This window comes from Vidua chalybeata, chromosome 3, assembly GCF_026979565.1.
Source record: "Vidua chalybeata isolate OUT-0048 chromosome 3, bVidCha1 merged haplotype, whole genome shotgun sequence".
NCBI lineage: Eukaryota > Metazoa > Chordata > Aves > Passeriformes > Viduidae > Vidua > Vidua chalybeata.
In genome coordinates this window covers 58,339,674-58,361,678 of record NC_071532.1, presented here as the reverse complement: position 1 = coordinate 58,361,678, position 22,005 = coordinate 58,339,674, and the positions used below count along the sequence as shown (strand labels likewise).

Sequence of the window (22,005 nt, the reverse complement as noted above, 5' to 3'; positions counted from 1 at the left end):
CATCTGCCTTGGAGTCTTGATTTCACTTCTGTTATGCTACTATTTCTGGTAGGTATTTATTCTATAATGTCATCCCTTACTGTAGCTTTCATCACTAAAAACAACATTCCCCTTCCTCTTCCAGTATTCCACCTCACAAAAAACCCACCCCAATATCTTCATTACCTTGTGACATTTCTACAGGCAGTTTGGAAGCATTGACTGGAGTGGAGGGGTATGGGGGTATGTTTTTGAGCAGTGATACTGCTTTCTGGTTGTGGCACTTTACTAACAAACAGCACAGGTTTTATAGATGCACTGATACTGCAGGCAAAATGCACAGGCAAATAAGCTGATTCGAGTTTACAGACTATCTTACTTTTAGAAAGCACATCTCAACATCTAAGTTTCAAATATTTCTCTATGCTCACCTTTCTCAGGGAAATCAAGTACTTTGCCTAACAGAAGCCCATCTCATCACCTAAGAGGAGATTGTTTACAATGCAATGAAATTAAGTGTTATGATGTGAAGTACTCACAGCTGTTGCCTCAACTCAGGTGTGTCCTGTGGTGTTCCAAGCTGATGGAGTATTCTTTGTATTTCAGCAGCTGTTTGTGAAGAGGAACAAAAATTTGAATGGGGCAGAGACAATTGCTATTCAGTTGAATGCATTTTTGCTTGACAATTCTAAAGCCATATTGACAGAAACAGATATGCAGGACTTCTTCAACCTACTACGAAGATCCTATTTGTAAGTCCCAGAATAACTACTGAACGATTTTTGCCACGTCAAAGACAAAACCTGAGGTTTCTTATGAAGGATGGGAATGTATTCAAATTTTTAGGTAGCAACAGGCAATTTAAAGATTAGTAAATTATTTCATTATAATAAGTCTAAATCGGGGGCTTTATTATATTTTTTTAAAATAAACAGCACCATTCTTATGCTGGTTTATTTTACGCATATCATTATGGAAAACCATATGGAAGACTTCTAGAACATTATCTTACACAAATATTTCAGAATCCATGCATCAATGAAGAGACAGCAATAAAGCATTCATGGGTTTACAGTACATTAAAAAGGAAATAAAACTCATGTGTCCAGGTTTAAATTGCAATTTTGAGAATCTTATGTTTCTAAGTCTGGGATATAAACTGCCAGTGATTTTAAAGTGCATTTCATTCAACATATTAGTTTTGAACTGCAAGCAACATATTATCTGAGCCTTATTTTCAACCTAATATATTTTACTGTCACATAAAAAAACAAGAAGGAACTTAAGACAGAGACAGAAACTTAAAGGATAGGGAGTTTCTCGAACTGCAAAACTTATAGTTTCTCTGTATTTCTGTGGCTCTCCCCAGGCAGACTGGTGTACCACACAGACAGATGTGGTAAGATATTATGTGGGATTCTCACTTCATTAGCTCACTATTTTTTTTTAAATACAGTTAAAAATGCAATAAGCGACAACTCTACCTAAGGAAGAAAAACATACTAAAAAAAGAGTACTTTTCCATTTACTATAGAAGTGATCTGTAGGAGACAGAACTTCAGGTAAAATGAGAAAATAAGCTATGAGTTATGTTAACCAGTTAGATAAAACTGCAATTCCTTAAAGCATTTTTATTAATGATATTAATTCTGATCTTTGCTTCATAACAAATCTCCAGTGAATGTTGTATAGATGATACTAGATTATCTACACTACTTTACAAAACATCCCAGTGCTGACAACTACTATAGCCAATACTTTGTGTGCACACCAAGGTAATGAATACATCAAAATGGGAAAGCTTGATTTACATGAGGTAAAAAATCAAATTCTTAAGCCAAGTGTTTTTGAGATAACTAAATGGCATAAACTACTAACAGAATTTCTGTGAGGAATAGCACTGTAAGATGGGTTTCATGCAGCTCGTATTTTAACTGAGCTGAAAACCAGTAAAACATGAATGAAGATTTTTGATTTTGGCTACTAAGGACCAGCCTTTCTCTGCCTCCTGCCTGCTGGGCAAGGCAGTGCCCGCCTGCCCGCACTTCTGGGCAGCTGCTCACACACACTGATTAACACGAGCTCGGGGTAATTAAGCTTCTTTTTTATGGTCAGCATAATGCATTGTTTTCAAACAAACAGAAAGATAACTGGCTGGTGTTATCTTCAAGAGCATATAGTTTTAATATCTATAAAACTGAACAGTAATTATCCTGCATTTGTTCCAAGGCTCTCTCCCTTCTGACTCCAGAGCCGAGGAGCTCGGTTATTCCGTAGTGCTTTTAAAGGGAACGTAAGAAGGAAACAAAACCAGACAGGAAAGTCCCGGTGTGTCCTAGCGCCACCTAGAGGTACACTGTTTAACTGCAAGTGAAGAAAATGCAGCTTTGTGTTTTAAATAAAAATTCCCCGAAACATGGCCTGTACTTAAAATATTTGCATTCCAAACTAACTGCATATTTATCCTACTTCTAAAGGTGAACATAGGTTGAGAGAAAATTAAAAGCCAGCACTTCAAAACTGGTCAGATATACAATTCCAAAGGCAGAGTTTGTGGCAGTTCAGGTCTTGTGATTCAAAAACTTAGCATAAAATTAAAACACATTTTACCATGAAGTCTGTAAGTATACATAAAAATAGCAAATTTCTAATAGGACTTCAAATCACAAGGGGAAAAATTAGAGAAAAAAAATCCTAAGGACTGAAATAATAGCATCTTCTATGCTTCCTGTAATTCAGTATTTTCCACCTTAACCTTTCACAATAATGGGTATTATTGAAAAAAAAGAAATTATTTGTTTTATATGAAGTATATCACATAGGAAAATGAAAATGCTTATTCAAGTAAGAAAACAGAAAAAAAGGCAGACCAGAAAAAGTAAATTTTGGCCCATAGCCTTCAGCAGCACTCCAGAAGACATTTCATAAAAAAGGCAAAAACAAGTTGGTAGGACCAGTATACCAAAGGAAGTGGAAAAGCTGACTTTCCTGATATCTTGATTTACAGTATATACCTACAGGTTGATGAGTTAAAGAAATCAAGTCTTTGTACTCCTTTGTATTAATATAAATATGCTGGCGTGTATACAGCCTAGAAAATATTTTTTATAGTCTTATAACTCTTTTGGTTTGGCTTGTTTTTACTAATTTCTCACGGTAGCTACTTCTCATTCAAATAGTTGATATAATATTATACATATAATCACAAAGCCACCTAAACTATAGACATCCTGTTTATAGTGATAGTTTCATGAACAAAATTTTTTAACAGGATTAAAGATATTACCATGAGAATCACAGAGGGAAAGGGTCTACTTCCCTCACATGCACACACAGGTCTCACAGAATCTGATTAAAAGCAAGAACTAGCTTTGCAACTTCTTAGATCACAGGACAATACCCCTTCCTTTTCTCAAGGGAAAAGCAGGGTAGCCTTAGCGTCTCTCACTAAAGGTTAGACTGCAGAAATACCTCTGCTTGCTCCTTCCACTGCTGCATTTGTGAAACAAGCAGCGAGAAGAACCAAGAAGGCAATGAAGAGCAAAACTGCTGAAAACCTGTGATTGCTCTTTGGAAAGCAGAAGTTCCTAAACTCCTGATTTCACTGTTGGTGGTTGGTGGAGGTACTGCCTCCATCATTTAGCCAGCTTTTTAGTCTTGTATAGGGAGTTCAGGCTGGCAGATTACAGCATCTGATCTGGTCCCCTCAATCCATCAGTAACATTCAATTGTCCCAGAGAGCCAAAGGTTTAGGCCTAGCTCACAAAGCCCTAGCACTGCACTGCAAACATACTGGTAACAGTCAGGGACCCAAGATCACAGCACAGCTTTGACAGGTTCCTAGGCTACTTCACTTTTTATGGTTTTCCTTTCCCCAGTTTCCCAATTCTTCAAACATCCCAAGGAGTTGCAAAAGACAGGAGTAATCTAAGGTCCCTTGTGTCCTGGACATTACCAATCCTGCCACAGAGACTGACTGGATCTAGTGCATTATTTTAATTCCTTTCAGTGCAAAGTCAGACACTGGCTCACGTGAGCACTTAGGCTCCTTGGGCATACACAGGTGGCTGCTGGACTTTGCTCAGGAGCTGTACAAGGACACACACCACGTGTGCATGCAGGTGTTCTTTACCAAAGTCACTGGGGTATGGCAAACTCCTGCAGCCACTTCACACTGCCCATCAGGGTAGATGTTTGCACAGAATGAAAATCAACAGCTCTGTCAGGTCTCACACTACACCAGCAGGAACAGCACATTGTCAGGGCTGGCAATATAAGAAAGCAAGTCCACTTTAGAAACTGAGCAGAGCAGGAAGCAGAGTATTTTTCAGAATGCATTTTTTCCCAAGCAACTGCTGTCTTGCATGCAAAGAAATATCTTTTTTTTTTTTTCACCTGAAAACTAGTCTTGTCTTAGAAAGAATACCATAACATTAAGAAGACTTTTCATTTGTCTTTGCAGCATTCCTGGTCTAGCTCTCACAATACACAACTATTAGCTGATAAAAGCTACTCAGATTCTCTAAGGCTGGTCACATGCTCAGAAACAGGTCAGACATGGTTAATGATGAGCCAGAGAAACAATTAAGACCTAACCTGAATTCCTACAGAGAAAATTATTCAAGAGTCAGCTCATGTTTATTTTTACTAAGCCAAACAGTGGTTCCATTTCTAATCAGTGGAAGGCTCTCCTCTAGTTAAGGAGAACATAAAAAGGAAAGCAGTAGACTCTGATATAAAAAAACCTCCTTTTCTCTACAAGAGTCACTGAAGTAGAGGTAGATGCAGTGGAAATATTTACAATGTTTAACAGGTAGGAGTACTTGAGAAACATATTCCTGACTGATCTGTAATACATACAATTTTTTTCATAAATAAAACCATGTTTCACATATTGGATCACACATCTACCCTCGCTTTAGGCTGGCAAGCAAAGAAGAAAGTTTCCTCTCCTTCCTCCTTACCTTGTCTTCTTTTTCAGCCAGATTTGCAAAGCTGTTTCATTACTACAAGTAAATCCATGTTGACATAACTGATGGTTCTGGTCTTTGAAATCAGAATATTTAAAAGGTGGCATAGGAAGTTTTAAACTTAAAATAAAGGCACATATAAATTAGTGCAATGAAGATCAAAACACAAACAACTTCTTTCTTCTAATATCGTGGGTACAAATAAACTTAATCCCAATTAGTGAATTAGTAATCACTGTACAAGGTGTAACACCACAGCATTGCTGCACTAGAAAAGGTTAAAAAAAAAAAATACCCAAATCCTTCAGTAAAATTCTAATGTTTGAAAGGTGATGCATCAACTAAGAGAACTAAGAGAAATGAAGTACAGAGCAGAGGTCACCTACCTTCTATGGCAGGACTGAGAAGTGTCCAAATTCTATTATTGATGTTCATCTACAGCATTAGCCAAAGGAAACTGAGGATGGTCTTTGCAATGTTTACCAGAAACTCCAGCTACAGGAGGGAAGCTTTCTCTAGCTACCTACAATCATCTGTCTTCCTACCTTAAACTCTGCTCTATTTCACATTTAACATGTGGAAAACCACATGTTAAAGCCCCAAGTGGCCATGACCAAGCTTGTTGCAGCTTTACAGATGGAGAATGACATGTATCAACAACATAATCCTGAGAGTTCTAATAAATAGACCTCCATACAGAAGCATGAAACTGAGGGCAACTATGTTTAATGAGTGCTGCTTATTACCCTACTGCAGTAACCTCACTTCTTACTTTGATCACACAAGACCGCTTTATAGCCATCCAGCAGCTGTTTCTTTCAACATCCTTCAGCCAGACCCACCACATTTCCCATTTTCATAAAGCTATGGTCTAATGCTTCCACAGAAAATGTGGCATTCACTGGGTATGGATGGAAGAAACACCAACAGCAACACAAGCAACAACACCAAGGCACTGCAATGCAGAGGACAAGAACCAGACAAGCAGGAAGAGCAAGCACAATGAAACCTGCCTTACAAAACATCAAGGGTTGGGACCTCACAGGAAGAAGGAGCAGAACAGCTCATCCTGAATGTTAATTGTAATGGTCCCACCTATGTCACCACCCTATACTTAAAAAGTGACAGACAGGGTTTTAGTAACTGTCTGAGGTTCACAGGGCTAAAACAACAACAGGTGTTTAAAGGCATTGCTTTTCAGTCATTTTCCTTATTCCTGAGCCCAAGGAGAATAAACAGAATCAGCAAAGTGTTCCTTTGTGTACACCTAACACAACATTTGATTTGCTCCGTGTGAGCCTTATGCTCCAGCTATGGCTTCATAAGGCAAATAAGCAGTGACTAGAGCACCAGCATAGTCAGCTTGCAGATATGCTTTGTCAAATACCTCACACGTGCTGCAACCAGCTGGGTAACTGTGAAGAAATCTCCTACTTCTTTCCAGCTGAATAAGTGAGTCACAGATTAATTTGTGCGGAATCCAATAAACTTCAGAGTCCCTTCAGAGAAGGTTATTGGAACAAAAGAATTATTTGTTAAAATTACACCAGTTTAAAACTGCTTTTGCCTGGGGACAACAGACGTCCTCAATTTATTCAAATCCAATTCAATGTGTTTTCCTTCTGCACTTCAGCTGAGGGTACTTGACTAAAAGTAAAGAGATGCTGCAGAAAACATTCCTAGATCAAGGAAAATGAAGAGAAACACCTTTTACAAGGGCACCTAGTGACTGGACAAGGAGGAATGGCTTCAATCTGAAAGAGAATAGGTTTAGGAAAAAAATTCTCTACTTGTGAGTGTGATGAGGCACTGGAACAGGTTTCCCAGAGCAGCTGTGGATGCACCATCTCTGGAAATCTTCACAACCAGGTTGGATGAGGCTTTGAGCAACATGATATAGTCATGTTGATGGCATCCTTGCACATGGCTGGGAGTTGAAACGAGATGATCTCTAAGGTCCCTTCCAACACAAGCCTTTCTATGACTCAGTGATTCTGATTTAGTTGTAGTATCTTCATCAGATGTCTTCTATGTAAGACCCTCTTTAAAGCTATTAATCTAGTTCACTCCCTCCAATTTTACATAAATCACAATGCCACAGTGCTGTCTTGCTAGCCCTACTTTAACCAAGAATAACAGTTTATCAGAGGAATCAAATCAAGGACACCAGTCAAAAGATACCAACTTGCACTAAAAAGCACACCCAGCAACTCACCTAATTGGAATCAAATCCAAAAACTTCAATAATTTGGTTTTAAGTAATTTGCTTTATTCTGTCTTAACTCAGTGTGTAATACTGATTATTCTAAAACAGGAGAATGCATCAGCACAGAAAAACACTAACTGATGTATGTGTGGGAAGGAGAAAATAAAATGAGGATGGGCCTGAAGATTGTCCACTGAGCTCTAAGGTCTAAAGATTCAGTACACTTGGAAGAGTGGGAAAACATCCAGTCATGTAAACTTTTCTTTATATTTTGTTACAGCTTCTGGCATTTCTAAATAGAATCATGTCCCAGAGTGACCAGGAACACCAGCAACAATGTCTCAAGTTCAGGATCTGCCCTCATTTTTTTCAGTGCTGTTGTAATTATTTCATTCTAGTGTACTCCCATCTATAATGGTCTTTCAAGAACAGAATGAAGCAGGATTGAAGTATTGGCTGTTCTTCCAATGTGGGTGTAGAACACACTAAACACACATTGTTAAAGTGCACAATAAGTGATCATGCAATCAATTATTACAGCTCAGCTAAGGGAAAGTCATTAAATCAATCACTTTATGTTCTCATCCTAAAGTGTCCCTGGTAACTTCCTGAAACCCAGAAGTTTGAGCATTTCTCTAAAGAATACAAGTAGCTTATTAAATTATGAAAATGAAGCATACTTCTGCAGTAAACTGCAAAAACACCGTAACCCAACCCACTTACAGGAAGGAAGTCTGTTTTTTAGAAGGCCAGGTCATTACTGCAGCCACCTCAGGAGCTGACATGGAAGGAGACACAATGCACCACAGACTGGTCAACACAAGCAAGTAGCTGCTACTGCGGGGTCACTCACAACTGATCTAGGTTTATTCTAAGCCCTGACAGGTGTCCAGCCCCCAGCATAGCAGTTTTATAGGAGACTTGATAGAGGGCTCTCTGTATAATCAAGCTGCTATGCAATCTCCTATCTACAAGGAGGAAAACCCAACAAAACTGAGTTGCAACAGGCACTTTAAGTACCTTAGAGAGGATCTGAAATACAACTGTCTAGAGACAGGAAGAAGCATGAGGACTCTGGTCACATCCCTTCTCCTCTGCTGTAAATCCAGGCTGTTTTGCAAAAGTTATCTTGTCAAGGTGAGTCCCTTTATACTTGCTCCATCAACAAAAGCAACAGTTGCAGTAAAATTGTGGATGTCTTCACTGGACACCTTGCTATTTATATTAATTGTAATGCAATACAGTGTCAGTCAAGGATAAACTCTCTCTATTCTGCACATATTGACACAAACTCTGCTGGGGCATATATGGAAGACCCATTTTTTCAGTCTGTTCCAGCTGCTAGCATTAATAAATCCCTGTCCCTCTTGCACAATGCCATCCAAATAAGAAAAAGACAAACAAGACAAAACACAAAAATATTAAAAAAACTTTCCAGATTCATAGACAAATCTGTGAGGCATGTTTCCTTAAATGTATATGCTATATTACATAGAAAAAAATCCTTTAAGAACTGCATGGAAATGATTCAGGTTTTCTATTGAGGTTTTCTATTTCTATTTTGAGAAATAGTTTATTTCTACAAGAACTGTGAGATTCATAACTTCACCTCATTGCAAAGACAAGCATTAAGAAAGACCCAAATTAACTAACTTTCTCCTCAATTTCTCAGCCTTGGAAGAAGGCTGAGAATGAAATGTGGAAGGATATAATGGTGTTTAAAATCCCTAAATAACCAGCCTTTTCCAGGTTTTATAGAAACTTCATTCTATATCCAAGAAACCTTCTGGACAACAGCAATAATGATAATATAAAAATTGTTTCAGCTGGTATGTTCCCACAAAGTTTAATCTGGTTAACTGGTTAACTGCAGCTAATTGGAAATTTCTGACAATACCACTGTTAGAAGCCTCAACAAGCTCTACTGGGAGGCTGTTTTCTTTAGAATTGCACCTGTACAAAACCACACTTTATATATAGACAAAACAGAATTTTCTTTTCATACAGGCTGTGATTTCAACACCTCAGTGATCTCATTTACTTTTCATGTGCCCATCTGTGTTCTTTAGCCAAGAGTAATCATGCGAACATGCTGGTGTTTCAAACATAGTGATAGATACAGATTTTCGAGAATGTTTCAGCCTTTTTAGCAGAATATTTTAACTACCTACTGGGCTTAAACCACAACATAAAGGCATCCATTGAAAGTGTTAATATTTTTCAGGGTTTAATCTACATTTATGATTTTCTACAGTTAGATAAAGTTACAGGCAAAGTCATATGATTGATCTAATTTGACTCCCATCTTAACAACACTCAGTGAGAATAGTAGCTTATACAAAACTTGAGACGCAAAAGAAATGGAACAAAATTGTTGTCACAGGACAGGTATCACATGACAGAAGGATCTCTCCTGGCTTAATCTGACCTTCCAGGAATGTGCTCTATATGAACTGATGCTTGTGCTGCCTTAACAAACAGCAAAGGATGTCAGTAGAAAGCAGAAGTCTCTATGAGAAAGTATCTCTCTAAGTCAGCCAGACTCCCCCCACCAACCTATATGTGGATTGTGGCTACTGAATTTTATTTTATTTTATTTTTATTATCTTGCAGCAGGCAGAGAATGTGTTTGTTGAGCTGGGCTGATCTTCAGAGTCAAACACTCTATTAGTGACCCAACCATTCCAATACTGAGCAAGGGTAGATTATGCCATTCTAACTGGCTTCACAACCAACTCTACACAAAATGCTGACACAACCCGGAAGAGTTGGAAGTGAAGGAAGGGTTTGGTAGGGAAGGAATATGAATCCATTGCTACAGTTAATGTAGGTTCAGTAGCTTGATTACTGTTTGCAAACAAAAAAAAAAAAAAAAGTGCTTTAAAAGAAGTGTTTTAAAACCCAAAGACTGGGTATATTTTATCAATATCAGGCTTTATTCTGTGTTCCCAAGCAAAAGGCAGCATTCTAAACTGCTTCTAAATGGACAGCTCCCAAAATCCAGCACAAGATGCCAGTGGAGACTTGATAGTTACATATCTAGCCTGCACCATTCTTGCTTTTCTTCAGGGACTGCTCCAAGTAACATATTTGGTAGCTACAAGTAAAATATTAACTATAAAGCAAAACAAAGGCATACTAGCCTGCTTCCTCAGTGACACACACACAGCAGAGTTATTGTATGTGGGGGGAGGAAAAAGCATGGCTACCTACTGCTTGCACAGTTACTGTCAGAGACACAAGTCAAATCTTTCCAGTTGAGCAGAAGAGGAACCTACTCCTCTAATTGTACCCTTCCTACATTTATAATTGTGAAGTTGTTCCTGTATAGGAATGCAACTCCCATTTTTCCTCTTTTGGGAACATCTTTTTAAATAAAATGCCTTCCCTCTTTTAGCCACACAAAGAGAATCAGAATCATTAAAACACAGAAAAAGGTCAGATTTCAAAGAACTGCTCCCCCTCATCTTCAGTTGTGAGAAATCAGAAAGTTACATATTTTAAAATCTTTAAATTAGGCTTTTTGTTTGTTTCACTTAATCTACTTTTATCTGTCCACTTGTTGGAAGATCAGATTTATACAATTGTATGCTCTTCCAAAAGAGAGGGAGGGGAAAAAAAAGAAAAAATAGGAGAAAAAACAGTCACATGTGCTCATCGTCCCAGGCATATCCCAGTAAGGTAAATGAACATGCCTGGTGGAAATACAGTTTTATAAGCAGGCAGAATTTGTTTTGTCACAGAGAAATATATTTTGATAGTTCATCTTCTATCTGTGCATCACACTCATTCCTCATCTATCCAGTTGCTGTAGACAAGAGGAAATATTTCAAGGAAATATTTAGACTTAGATTCAAGGAAGTATTTAGATTTGTCTCAAGTTAATAGCACTGCCATTAAGGTGACAAATAGGTAAGAGTGCTACCTGTGAAACCCAGTTCTAGAACAACTGCTCCTTCAGTAAACTGATAAAACCACCTTGATAATAGGTTCTCTGTCTGCAAAGGCCAGACGGGTTGGAGCTTTACATCCTACATATATTCTTCTACATATTCTCTCCTCCATATTCTTGTTCTTTGTATTCAGAAAGCTAGGGACAAACCTCAACCACCTTTAAATGCACTGGACTTTTAAAGTATGAAATGTAGATCACCTAGATTTTATAAACAAATATAATATAGGCCTGGAATGAGAATTATAGTTACTTTGGACTAGAATCCAGACAGACTATCAAACCTTAACCATCAATTGTGTTCTAGTGAGACAGAAATTTAGCAGCTGCCCAAGTCTAGGTCATTATACACTTCTTTGGCTTTATTATTTGAATCTGAAGTTCCCTTAGCTGTTTGCAGATCTGCTTCTCATCACTGTTAATACAGACCCAAAACCAAACCAGTGAGAGATGGCTTGCAGGCACTGGTGACCTCACCGAGATTCAGCATACAACACTGCATGTGATTCAGACTCCTCAGACTTCAGAGCACTGCTCAGAGTCACATGGATACTCTAAAAACTCCAAGAGTGGGTCTGAGAGCCTAACTCTCCCTCTCCTCCCTGAGGCCCACCACTCTCTTTGGATGTCAAAAGCAACCTTAAGTTTTGCAACTCCAGCTTCTCAGTGAAACAGTTGTAATAAAAGTAGTAGAGAAATACCCCACAGACTAGTTCCCTAAATCTCAGCTCATAGATGTTGCTGATAAAATGTGAGTTTCAAGCTGAGGAAAGCAGACTGTTCTCTAGATGTTGTTACGTGATGTTATAATCACTTATTTCTGCAGAAATGCTGGAAATGTGAAACAAAGCACATCCTTTTCTAAAGAACAGCTGAGACAAGCTTCTATACACAGAATGCTCTGGGGTTGGGGATCTCAAACACAGGCAGGTGTAAGAAAACTCACAGTACAGACAGCAGCATATGCTGCTTCCCATTAGCTAGCTCAATTTCAATCTTCAAGGTCCTAAAAAGGACTCACCAACACCCTCTCCTCCAAAGAAACTCAAACAGTCCAGTACAGATAGCATTTATTGCAGTAGTTGAACAAAGGTTTGTACAAGGCAGAAGCAATTTATAAATAGCTCTCAACCCACCTTCAACAAAACAATCAACAGCATGATTGGATCAACAGATAAAAAAATCTGTTCTTTAAAGTTAAAAGGCTAACCAAACTGTTACCAAACACAAATGTAGGTCCTTCCATTTACCCAAACCAAAAAGCATACTATCTTGCAACTGATACAATTATTGAAGTAGTGTGTTACACCAGCATAGAGAGGAGCTTTCCTAGCCAATCAGTAACAGTGGGCTAGATTAACTAGGAAAGAAATGAGAGTATTAATATAACAGAAGCATCCTGCCCATGCATTATGAAGCGTGAGATACTTAATTTATGTACTTTATCTTGAAACAGATCAGATTTATTACTTGGAAGGTAATATGTATGCAATAATTCAACCTTGAAGAAATGTTAAACATTGTAGCTCTCACCCACGCTACTTCCTATAAACTCTGGTGTATTACGAAATCTTGGCTGCACAGTGTTATCTAATATAGGAAGTTCTGTATTTCTCCAACAAATTAAAGGGCCAGCTTGTAGCTGGAAGGACCAGTTTCCTTTCAACTAATCTGTATTTCATCTCCCTTTCTGTAGTAGTATTCCCACTTTGCTTGCATGTTAGTAGAAGTGTGAACTAGTTTTGAGGTACCTCCTGAAGTAGCCTGGTGATCTGAAATGAAATTCACTTCCTCTATTAATCTCACTCTGAAAACCAGAGTATCTACACACCTCCAGGTTAACCAAGAAAAATTCAAATGTGTTGATGCCTCTCACAAATACTTATCATTTCTGGGCAGAAGTGCAAAACCAAGTCAACTGCTTACATGGAAACCCATGCGTTTAAGGTCAGAATTCTTGTCTCTCCCCCTTCTTTCCTAACCAAGATAATAAACTGCACTCTGAGAGACTTGTTCAGCATCTCACTAGCACAACAGGTGCCTAAGTTTGCAGGTTTCTTCCCATCTGACCTGGAAGTTCCTGCAACTCACACATTCCAATAGAAAGCTGGACAGGTATTACATACGGAGGGGAAAAAAAGCCAGAAAAGAGTCCATAAATCCTTGGAGACCTCAGTTCAGGAAACACATTCAAGATGTCCATAGGATCCAGACTCTCATAAAAATCTATGGACTGCAAGAGTAACTGAGTGGTTACAGTTCAGACAGCTCTACAGAAGAGCAAGGGATGGAATCCTGCTGTGTCCCTACCAGAACTAGAAAAGTGTTTGGATGGAGCTTTTCAGAGCAAAGCTCTGTTTCTGAAGCCATGCAGCAGTGGGGCTAGGAAACATTTGGACTTGGGTCTTGGCATGGCAGTAGCACATATCTATTACTCAGACTTTAGCCATGTAAATATCAAAATACAAAGACAGCAGGACTGCAGATAACTCTTCTGGCCTCTCTCCTATCAATGCATGGGCAGCTTGCTGTTAGCATACCTTGGGGAGGAGACACATAAAAAGGAAGAGAAGGGATGAAAGGGGAAAGATGAGATTAAGGAATCACTGAGTTCAGCACAAGACAGTTAATTATGTTCAGCAGGTAATTCTAACTGAATCAGAATTACTGAGTTTACTTTATGCTTTCATCTGACAGAAAACATTTTTTTTACATCTTGGAGCCTCAGTGTCTGTCACAGGTTGGCAGCTGCCTCTGGAAGACCAAGTTAGAAGCCATCAGACTGAATTAATTCAATGAGTAGATTTTAGGAAATAAAGCATGAGAAATTTTACAGAGTCGGTTTGTCAATTTCAGGTTCTGGAAATACAACCCTGAAGTACAGAAACTTGTCAATAAGGCAAAATTGCAATTTTTGTTCCTGTCTGTTGAGATCTTAAGAAATTCTTTCTGGAAGAAAATACAAAATGTAACTGAAAAAATAGGAAAAAAACCCAATCTGTGCCATTAACCTGCGCTACAAATACCAACTTCTAGGACTTGTCTTGCAAAACAAAGATCAAAATTTTAATAAAAACTGACATACTTTGCTGTCCAGAATTCATTTTAAGTTTTAACATTAAAATTCTCGTTTCTTCATGCACTCTGCATCCTGCACAACATAAAACACGCATACCAAAACTAGCCACATGTTGTTCTTGACTACCTCCCTTCTGATGAACTGTGTACTTTATATGATTTGTGAATCAAGTTGTATTTGCTTTGTATACACAAACATTAAAAATAAAATGGAAAATGGCAGAAAAGGGAAAAAAAGATTGAAAATCCCAGCAGCCTAATTAAACTCTAGCTTGAATACCCCAGTTAGGTGGCTAAAAAATACTAAGTAGCATGAAACTAAGCACTGGTACATTAAAACTTGCAGAATCTTATTTACATATCTAAGACATACAAGGGACAAAGGGAAGCTGCAAGGCCACAGCTTCTGTCCCCGCTAAAAAAATCAAGCTTCAGTGAATACTTGATGCAATCCTTGCTCAGCAAACATCCCAACCTACCATCTTAAAGTGTCCTTTAACTGCCAGGACAAAAGTGGTGAATACAGAGTGATACTAACGGTACTTGCCATGGCAGATCACTGCTAACCATACACAAGAAAAAAGGAATGGTCACGCTGTGTGGGGTGCCACAAACCTACCAAATGAGTAGGCAGAGTTGGAGTTAATTCCCATGAATGAATTTGAGACATTCACCTCAAATGGGGCCACCATCATTACTAAAATTTCACACAAAACATGCACAAATGTAACTTACAGCATTGTGTGATCTTCTGGATGTTAGAAGTTATGCGTTGGGCTAGTTGATTAGGATCCCCAAAACCTGGTCCATACGACATGGCTGAGTAGATCTGCTGTCACGGTCATCCACAACAGGAAAATGACAGTCTCTACCTACTGAAAACAATAGTTATGTTTTGGTCATTGGTTTATAAAGGTCTTCATCTTAAAGAATACATGGGAGAAGATTAAAGAAAACTCCATATACTAATGTTTACCCTCTCTGAAAGCAATATACTTCAAATATAGAGTTTATCCTTTGTCAAAATTCTTATATATCTTCCCCACAGTAATAAAAGAGTGTCATTTTCATTGCATTTACCATTCCATTAAAAAAAAAGCTGTATGTTTAATCTGAAACTGCCAAAGAATTACATCCCAAACCAATTATATTGTTATTTATATACCATATATCACCCACCCCACCAGTAAAATCCAGCGTAAGTAACCACTGGAAAAAAACCTCAGCAGATATCACACAAGACATCAGAAAAAAGGCAGCAACCAGTTTCCTCCAAACACTGATCATTTGTATCAACTTCAGTTCTAGTTTAACCTAGTGTCACCTAAGTTCTACGAATCAGCACTTTATCCTGTTTCAGTTGCTGTGTTTGTTGATATGAATTCATTTTTCAACAACCTCGGTATTCAAACACATTTTAGGAGTTTTTTTCCATCCATACAGATCAAATTTCAGCACAAGCTCATATGCTCATATTCTAAATCAAAATTAATAAGACATAGATTACAATACCAGTGCAAATTAAAACTGGTGGTTTATCTGTTCTGCAGTGAGAATGCAGAATAATCAAGTGCAACACATCCAACACAATCCCACAATTTTGTCCAGGCTGTGCTTTCCTGCACATCACCTTCACAGGTTGAACATTTTAACTTCACCACTTCCCTGCATTTCCACTGTTCAACCCAAACCATGTCCCTTCCAAACAATGTCCTCTCCTCCTGGCCCATCAGCTTCTGGTTAAGACACACCACTAAAACTCAGTTTCAGGTATAGAGAAAAAGAAAGCACATTTACTGTGTGAAAAGAAGGAAATGAAAAGGCCAACTGATCTGTCAAGTATGACAGCAGCTGTGCTACAATTTGCAAACTCAAGTCCTTAAGAACTTTTTTTTAAATACAAACAATTAACAGTCCTTGTTGCCAAATATTTCCTTTCACCTTTGGAAATGTCTGTATTAATACAGGCAGCAATACCTTGGCTGTTTTAAAACACGACTGATTTCATATCTCTGTCATATGAAATGATCTCTAGTGGAGCCAAGACACTTTACTGGTCCTCACATTGTACATCCCACCAAAACTTCACCAGGAATGTAACTACAGAGGTAAGGCCCACCCCTGCCACCCTGCAGATGACACCACCTCCGCCCCATGAAAAAGCTGCTACTACCATGAAGACAAACTCTGCATGATTTCGAAATGGCTGCTTCACTACCATCCCAAGCCCAGCTTGGAGTCTTCAGGCCCTTGTAATGAACAACCTGACTGCAGATGAGGCCACAGGGAGTGTATTTGCATTCTTCTACTTGCTGCACCATTGCCCGAGAGTCATGATAACTGTCTGCAGTGTCATCTCCTTTGTCTGTACCACAAGCAGATTCAAGTTATTTTGACTAAAGTCTGGAGTCAGTCAGGCAGCCAGCCAACCTAAATCCCACTTATCTGGGCCAAGGCTGGAATTACAATCCTTGATTTTTTTTGGAAATTAAAGGCAACATCGCACTGAATTTGTATTGTAAGACCAAACCCATGCAACCTTTACAGCAAATAAATGGCTCTATACCATGGTGTATTGACTAAGTAAGGAAATCTGCCAATTCAGTGGAAAATACAATAATAGGCATAAAATCCAAAGAAACCACCTAAAAACTATGTTTGAAAAGATTTCTCAGAGCTGTTGACAGGTTTTTTTTTAAAGCTATGGCTATTTCTAGATACCTTAGTAGCATGCTAACTACAATGCTGACTAAAAACCTTTTAGTTAAATATTATAGTTAATGTTAAAAGTTGCTTAGCTCTTATGTTTCACAGTAATGCTAAAATGCCACTGCTAAGAAGAAGAGATGGCAAAAGACCAAACTACCTTGTGTAGAATTAACTGAAACAATACTTCATGACTGGCTTTTCTTCTTTCGTATTTGTATTCACCAAACAGCTGCCTGTAAAACTGTTCTCAGGAATACCTTTACAATCAAGAGATATACACTGAATATTTCATCCAACTCTTGACAAAAGCAGCTACTGCTTTTTTTTTTGTCTTGCAAATTTCTACAGCTGACTATAAGTATCTTTAAAGAAGTTACACTGCACTACACTAACAAGCATACAGATTGTTCAATACATAAGACTAAAGAATTTTTCAACTTTCTACTACAGCCAAACACAATAGATAGCAAGAAGATATTCAGATGACAGAGTACCAAAGTCCACAGGATATCGTTCAGCTTTTTATCGAAATCATGCAGAGTAGCATGGTAGCAGCAGCTTTTTCATGGGGCAGAGGTGGTGTTACCTGAAGGGTGGCAGGGGGGGGGCTGACTTCTGTAGTTACATTCCTGGTAAAGTTTTGGTGGGATGTACAATGTGAGGACCAGTAAAGTGTCTTGGCTCCACTAGAGATCATTTCATATGACAGAGATATGAAATCAGTCGTGTTTTAAAACATAAAATAAGAATTGAGACTTATAGTAAATTTTTAGGACAGCCATGTATATTCACAGCTGGTTTACTCCATGCACATTCTTCCACTAGCAGAGCTATTCCTGAGTATTTCAATAATACAGGTAGGTGACAGAGTAAGCAACTGTCTGGGGAACAGAGAGAAAGAGAGGTAAGAGGACAGCCATCAGCTGTCATCACCTCCCAGTCTTCACCACACTTTCTCCCTCTACTTCTCACAGTAACATGGGCATCTGAACACCCTACTTCCACTCACAACCCCTTCACTTGTGAGTGCTGGGTTACTCAAATTCTTCTGAAAACACAGATAAGCAGAGCCCTTGGAAAGTCAACTGCCAATGACCTAGACAAGGTCAGGGTTTCAACGACCAGGAAACAAAACAGACATGCACCAAGCACTTCTTTCCATCCAGGGTGATAGGAGCATTCATCAACATACTGAATTTCCATAGAAATTACCCCTTTTCACTTTCACAGCATTTAACTACTCTGTCATGATGTATTTTGGTATGACTGGCTGCACAACTTACAAAACAGGGAAGTTAAAGGCCTGCTGCAGTTGCAGGAAGTACACTTCGCCTTCGAACTGGAACAGAGCTGCACTTGTGGTAGTCTTCAGTTCCTCTAAAACTTTCAGTCAGGTGTGAGTTTCTGATTGTACATTTTATCTTCTTCTCAACATCACTGCCTCTGAATGGGAGTATACCTAGTGCCAATTCAGCGTGTCAAGCTACTGTAGAAAGTCCAAGGAACTGAGTCTACAGGCACAAATGAAATGAAAAATCAGAACATTTTATTAACACTAACTGAAGCAGGACATAGGCCTGAATATATTTTTCATAATTTCTGCATTAACTAGTTCCTACATCATGTAGTCACTCCATACCAAAACAAAAAATGAACCTTAGCACCAACATATCTTCCAGAAAGGTGTTTGACAGGCATAAGAAAAAATCTACTTTTCCATCAGCTATGAATGTAGAGACAAGAAAGCCTCCACATCTAAGCAGCTCCCCAGTGTCATTCCTGAAAGCTCCATCAGAACAAAAGGAAGTGATGTGACAAGCACTGCACATGTCAGATTTCACAGCAGTCACATGATTATTTTGCAGACTCCAGTCAGGTACAATTAATAAGCACTCTGTATTTTCTCATTTAGATATTCAAAGAATTCTCGTTCTCCCAGAAATCTAGCCCAGATACATTATGATAAGAACCCTTAAGCAATAGTTTTACTGTTTGAGCAATATTATAGCATTAGGACCTAGAATGTTTACATGGACTCTTAACTTTCAGAAAGCCAAAAGTACATACTGCATTCCATAGAACACTTGAAAATTTAAATCTGATCTGATTTTATGCGTTTAAGTATCCAGAAATAAGTCGTGGGGCTTTCCTTACAGGATATTTTTTCCTAATTAAAGGTCACAGTAACAAAGCTTCTCCTAAACAATATGTGGCTTCCTTTATAAACTACCCCTCCCTAAAAAAAGAAGTGCAGAATTCTTCAAGTAGGGTGAAAACACAGGCAAAAGTAATGAACTGCTGAAAAACACGGGTGAAAATTTCAGCAAGTCACAATGTTTGCTACAGAAAAGATAAAGACCTCCTGCTACAGCACCTGAGGGATTCTCATAACAGAGTCCTAGCAACTGACTTAGAAAGATACAGCACTAAATCTGTCATTAATTTTGCCAGGGAATGAGGGCGGTTTAATTTTTTCCTGGACTTATGTCTTTTTTTTCCTTTATACTTAAGCTAAAATATTAGAGACTGATATTACATTTCCCTTTTTTGCTTTTACAGCTCCTAATGTACTGAAGTTCTTGTCCACAGGCAGGCTGTAGGCTCCCATAATACAAAATCAACTCTGGAACATAACAAATAAGCAAACAAAGTAACAGTAAAATTAAATTCTTCTTGCCTTCTTAAAAGAAAAGTTTCCAGATTATTTTTTTACCCTCTACTTTCAGGTAAAAGTCAAACTTAAATCCACATATGGTAGGAAAAAGTGAAGTTTATTTAAAACTGCATCAACACTAACAGAAGAGATGCCAAAAGGTAACTGCCTACCTACTCTGCACAATTCCCTTAGCCTTGCCACGTTACTGATGCTGACACCTACCAAAACCAAGCTTGCATCATCTAACAGCTCTATGTTTGGGTTTTTTAAAAATAATTATTAGACTGTGACACTGATCAGTGTTTTAGTAATTTTTCCTAAAAAGGTTTCTGTTGAACAAAGATGCAGTTTAAAGCAGTGACATTTAAACTGCTCAGCATGAAAAGCTAAATTACAGAAGCCTGAAATTCTATTAGGCCTAATGCATCACCATCGCTCAGCATATATGGATAAAAATTAACATGCTTACAATTGTCTGATTCATCCACACTGATATTTATGATGAACTAGGTGAAGGAAGTGCATAGCTTTCACAAGCCTAAGAACATATTGGTGCTTGGCAAAATGCCTTAAGTGAGAGAATTATGTTTCCTAGGAGCACACAAGGCATTTAAAAGCCTTACGACGAAGCAAGGAATAGGAAAATGAACACTGGGGACTGGAACTATGGGGGAAAGAGAGGGAATGGGAAGTCTGAAAATGGACCTGACGACCATTTCAAAGTTCCCAGTTTCTTGTGCAGCTGGTAGGAAAACAATATCTCATGGGAAAAAGAAGATGGATGAGAAGCCCGATGTATCTGGTGTACTGTTTGTTCTCACCCAATTCTCTGTCATGGTAGCTTGTTCGCTACCAAGTGAACAGATCAAGCCCACCAAGGGAGAAGTTACCTCTGTACAAAATCCGATTGCAACGCATGCCAAGTCTGCCTGAGGCCTACCAGGGTGCTAATGACTACATATACCTCATGGTCTCTTTTCTTCTCCTCTCTCAAGAGTTTCAGTTCAGTGTAAGCCACCAAAAAGAGTGTTACCTCATATTCTTCCAAAGACTACAAAAGGCATCGTCATGAAGCAAACACAGACACAGGTTATAACAATTCCACGATTTAGCACCAGTTCTAATTTTGACATATTTTAACTTCTTTTTTGGTCCCCTTTCCCATTAAGAGCAATTGCATAATGCCCAGGCTCCAGGCAGAAGGGCTGCACAGCCGGCAAAGCACAAGCCTGTATAGTGACCCATCAGGAGGGCTCCACTCGCCCTGCTGGCACAGCCCTCTGCCTTTGAGCGCCTTGTGGAGGGGATCACAGCACAGGAGCACATAGCTACTGGCCAAGTATCCTGATGAGATTTTAACACCGGGTGTCTTCAGTTAGTGCCCTGCACTGCATGCTAAATGGAGTGAAACCTTCCGCTGACTTGCTGAGTTTGAAGAAGCGCCCATTTCTGATGCAGCGCCGAGTGATTCACCAGGAAAACAGCGATAAGGTCGGGCCGGGGGCCGGCGCACCGGGACCGGCCTCACTATTTACATCGGCCACTTTTATAATGTCCCCTCCTCCCGCTCACATGCTCACCTCGGACCTGGAACAGCAAGGGGAGCATTTCCACAAGGCGGGGGTGGAAATGCACCCTACAGTTCCACACCAGCTGCTATAGAACACCTGCTGTAGGCCCCGACCCTCCCCCGAGAGCATCGCCAAGACCAAAACCCTGGTACCGTGGGTGTCACAGGGAAGGGTGCGGGGAAAGGAGCTGCTGCTGACACGACCGACCGCGCTCCAACACCGCGCTCCCCCCGTGGCCCCGGCCCCGGCCCCGCCACCCCCGCCTCGCCCACAGCCGCCCCGCTCGCCCCACGGCCGGGCACGCCGGCACGGCCCCGGCTCCAGCGAGGCCCTTCCCGCCGCCCTCCGACAGGCTCCCCGCGTCTGACAGTCCCTTCCCAGCTGGCCGGACACCACCCTGGTCCCCCCTGCCTGCGGCGGGCGGCACCCCCAGCGCCCCAGCGGAGCTCCCGCGGCTCCTACCCGGCCTCGGCGAACGCGCTCCCAGGGGTGAGGCTGGGGGCGGTGGCGCTGCAGGGCGTGGAGGGGCGGGCAGGCCCCGGCCCGGCCCGCCCCGCCGTGACGGGAGAGGCGGGGGGAGGCGAGAGGAGGCGCGGCTCCGCCCGGGCGGCTGCGAGAGCGGGGTCGGCCGGTCCCTGACGGGCGGCTCCGGCCGGGCCTGCGGGGGGACCTTGCTGCTGACGGGCCCCGGGGTCTTCCGAGGGGAACGGGGCAACCCCGGCAGCCGCAGCCCTATGCGACTGGAAAAAGTGAGAGTGAAGGGTGGAGAGAGTGTCATTCAGGGAAAAGATGCTGTTGCATCAGGAAGCAAGGCGAAAACTTGGGCAAGGATACAATGTTACAGTGAAAAACACGACATTACTTTGTTAATAGCCTGCTTTGCC

General features: G+C 40.1%; 1 protein-coding gene across 3 annotated transcripts in view; it reads right to left on the bottom strand.

Moving 5' to 3' along the window:
- Positions 1–21,673, bottom strand: part of STX7 (syntaxin 7) — a 31,736-nt gene extending 10,063 nt beyond the window's left edge. The window contains exons 1-3 of one of the 3 annotated variants that reach the window (XM_053939376.1): positions 21,584–21,673; positions 14,921–15,060; positions 519–588 (exon numbers count right to left, since the gene is read on the bottom strand). In XM_053939376.1, coding sequence (XP_053795351.1) covers positions 519–588; positions 14,921–15,002 — 152 coding nt within the window. In that variant the 5' untranslated portion in view covers positions 15,003–15,060; positions 21,584–21,673. Of the gene's footprint in view, positions 1–518; positions 589–14,920; positions 15,061–18,177; positions 18,406–21,583 lie in introns of those variants that run through there. The other 2 variants (XM_053939375.1, XM_053939377.1) reach the window with 2 other exon arrangements.
- Between the last annotated feature and the right edge of the window lie 332 nt (positions 21,674–22,005).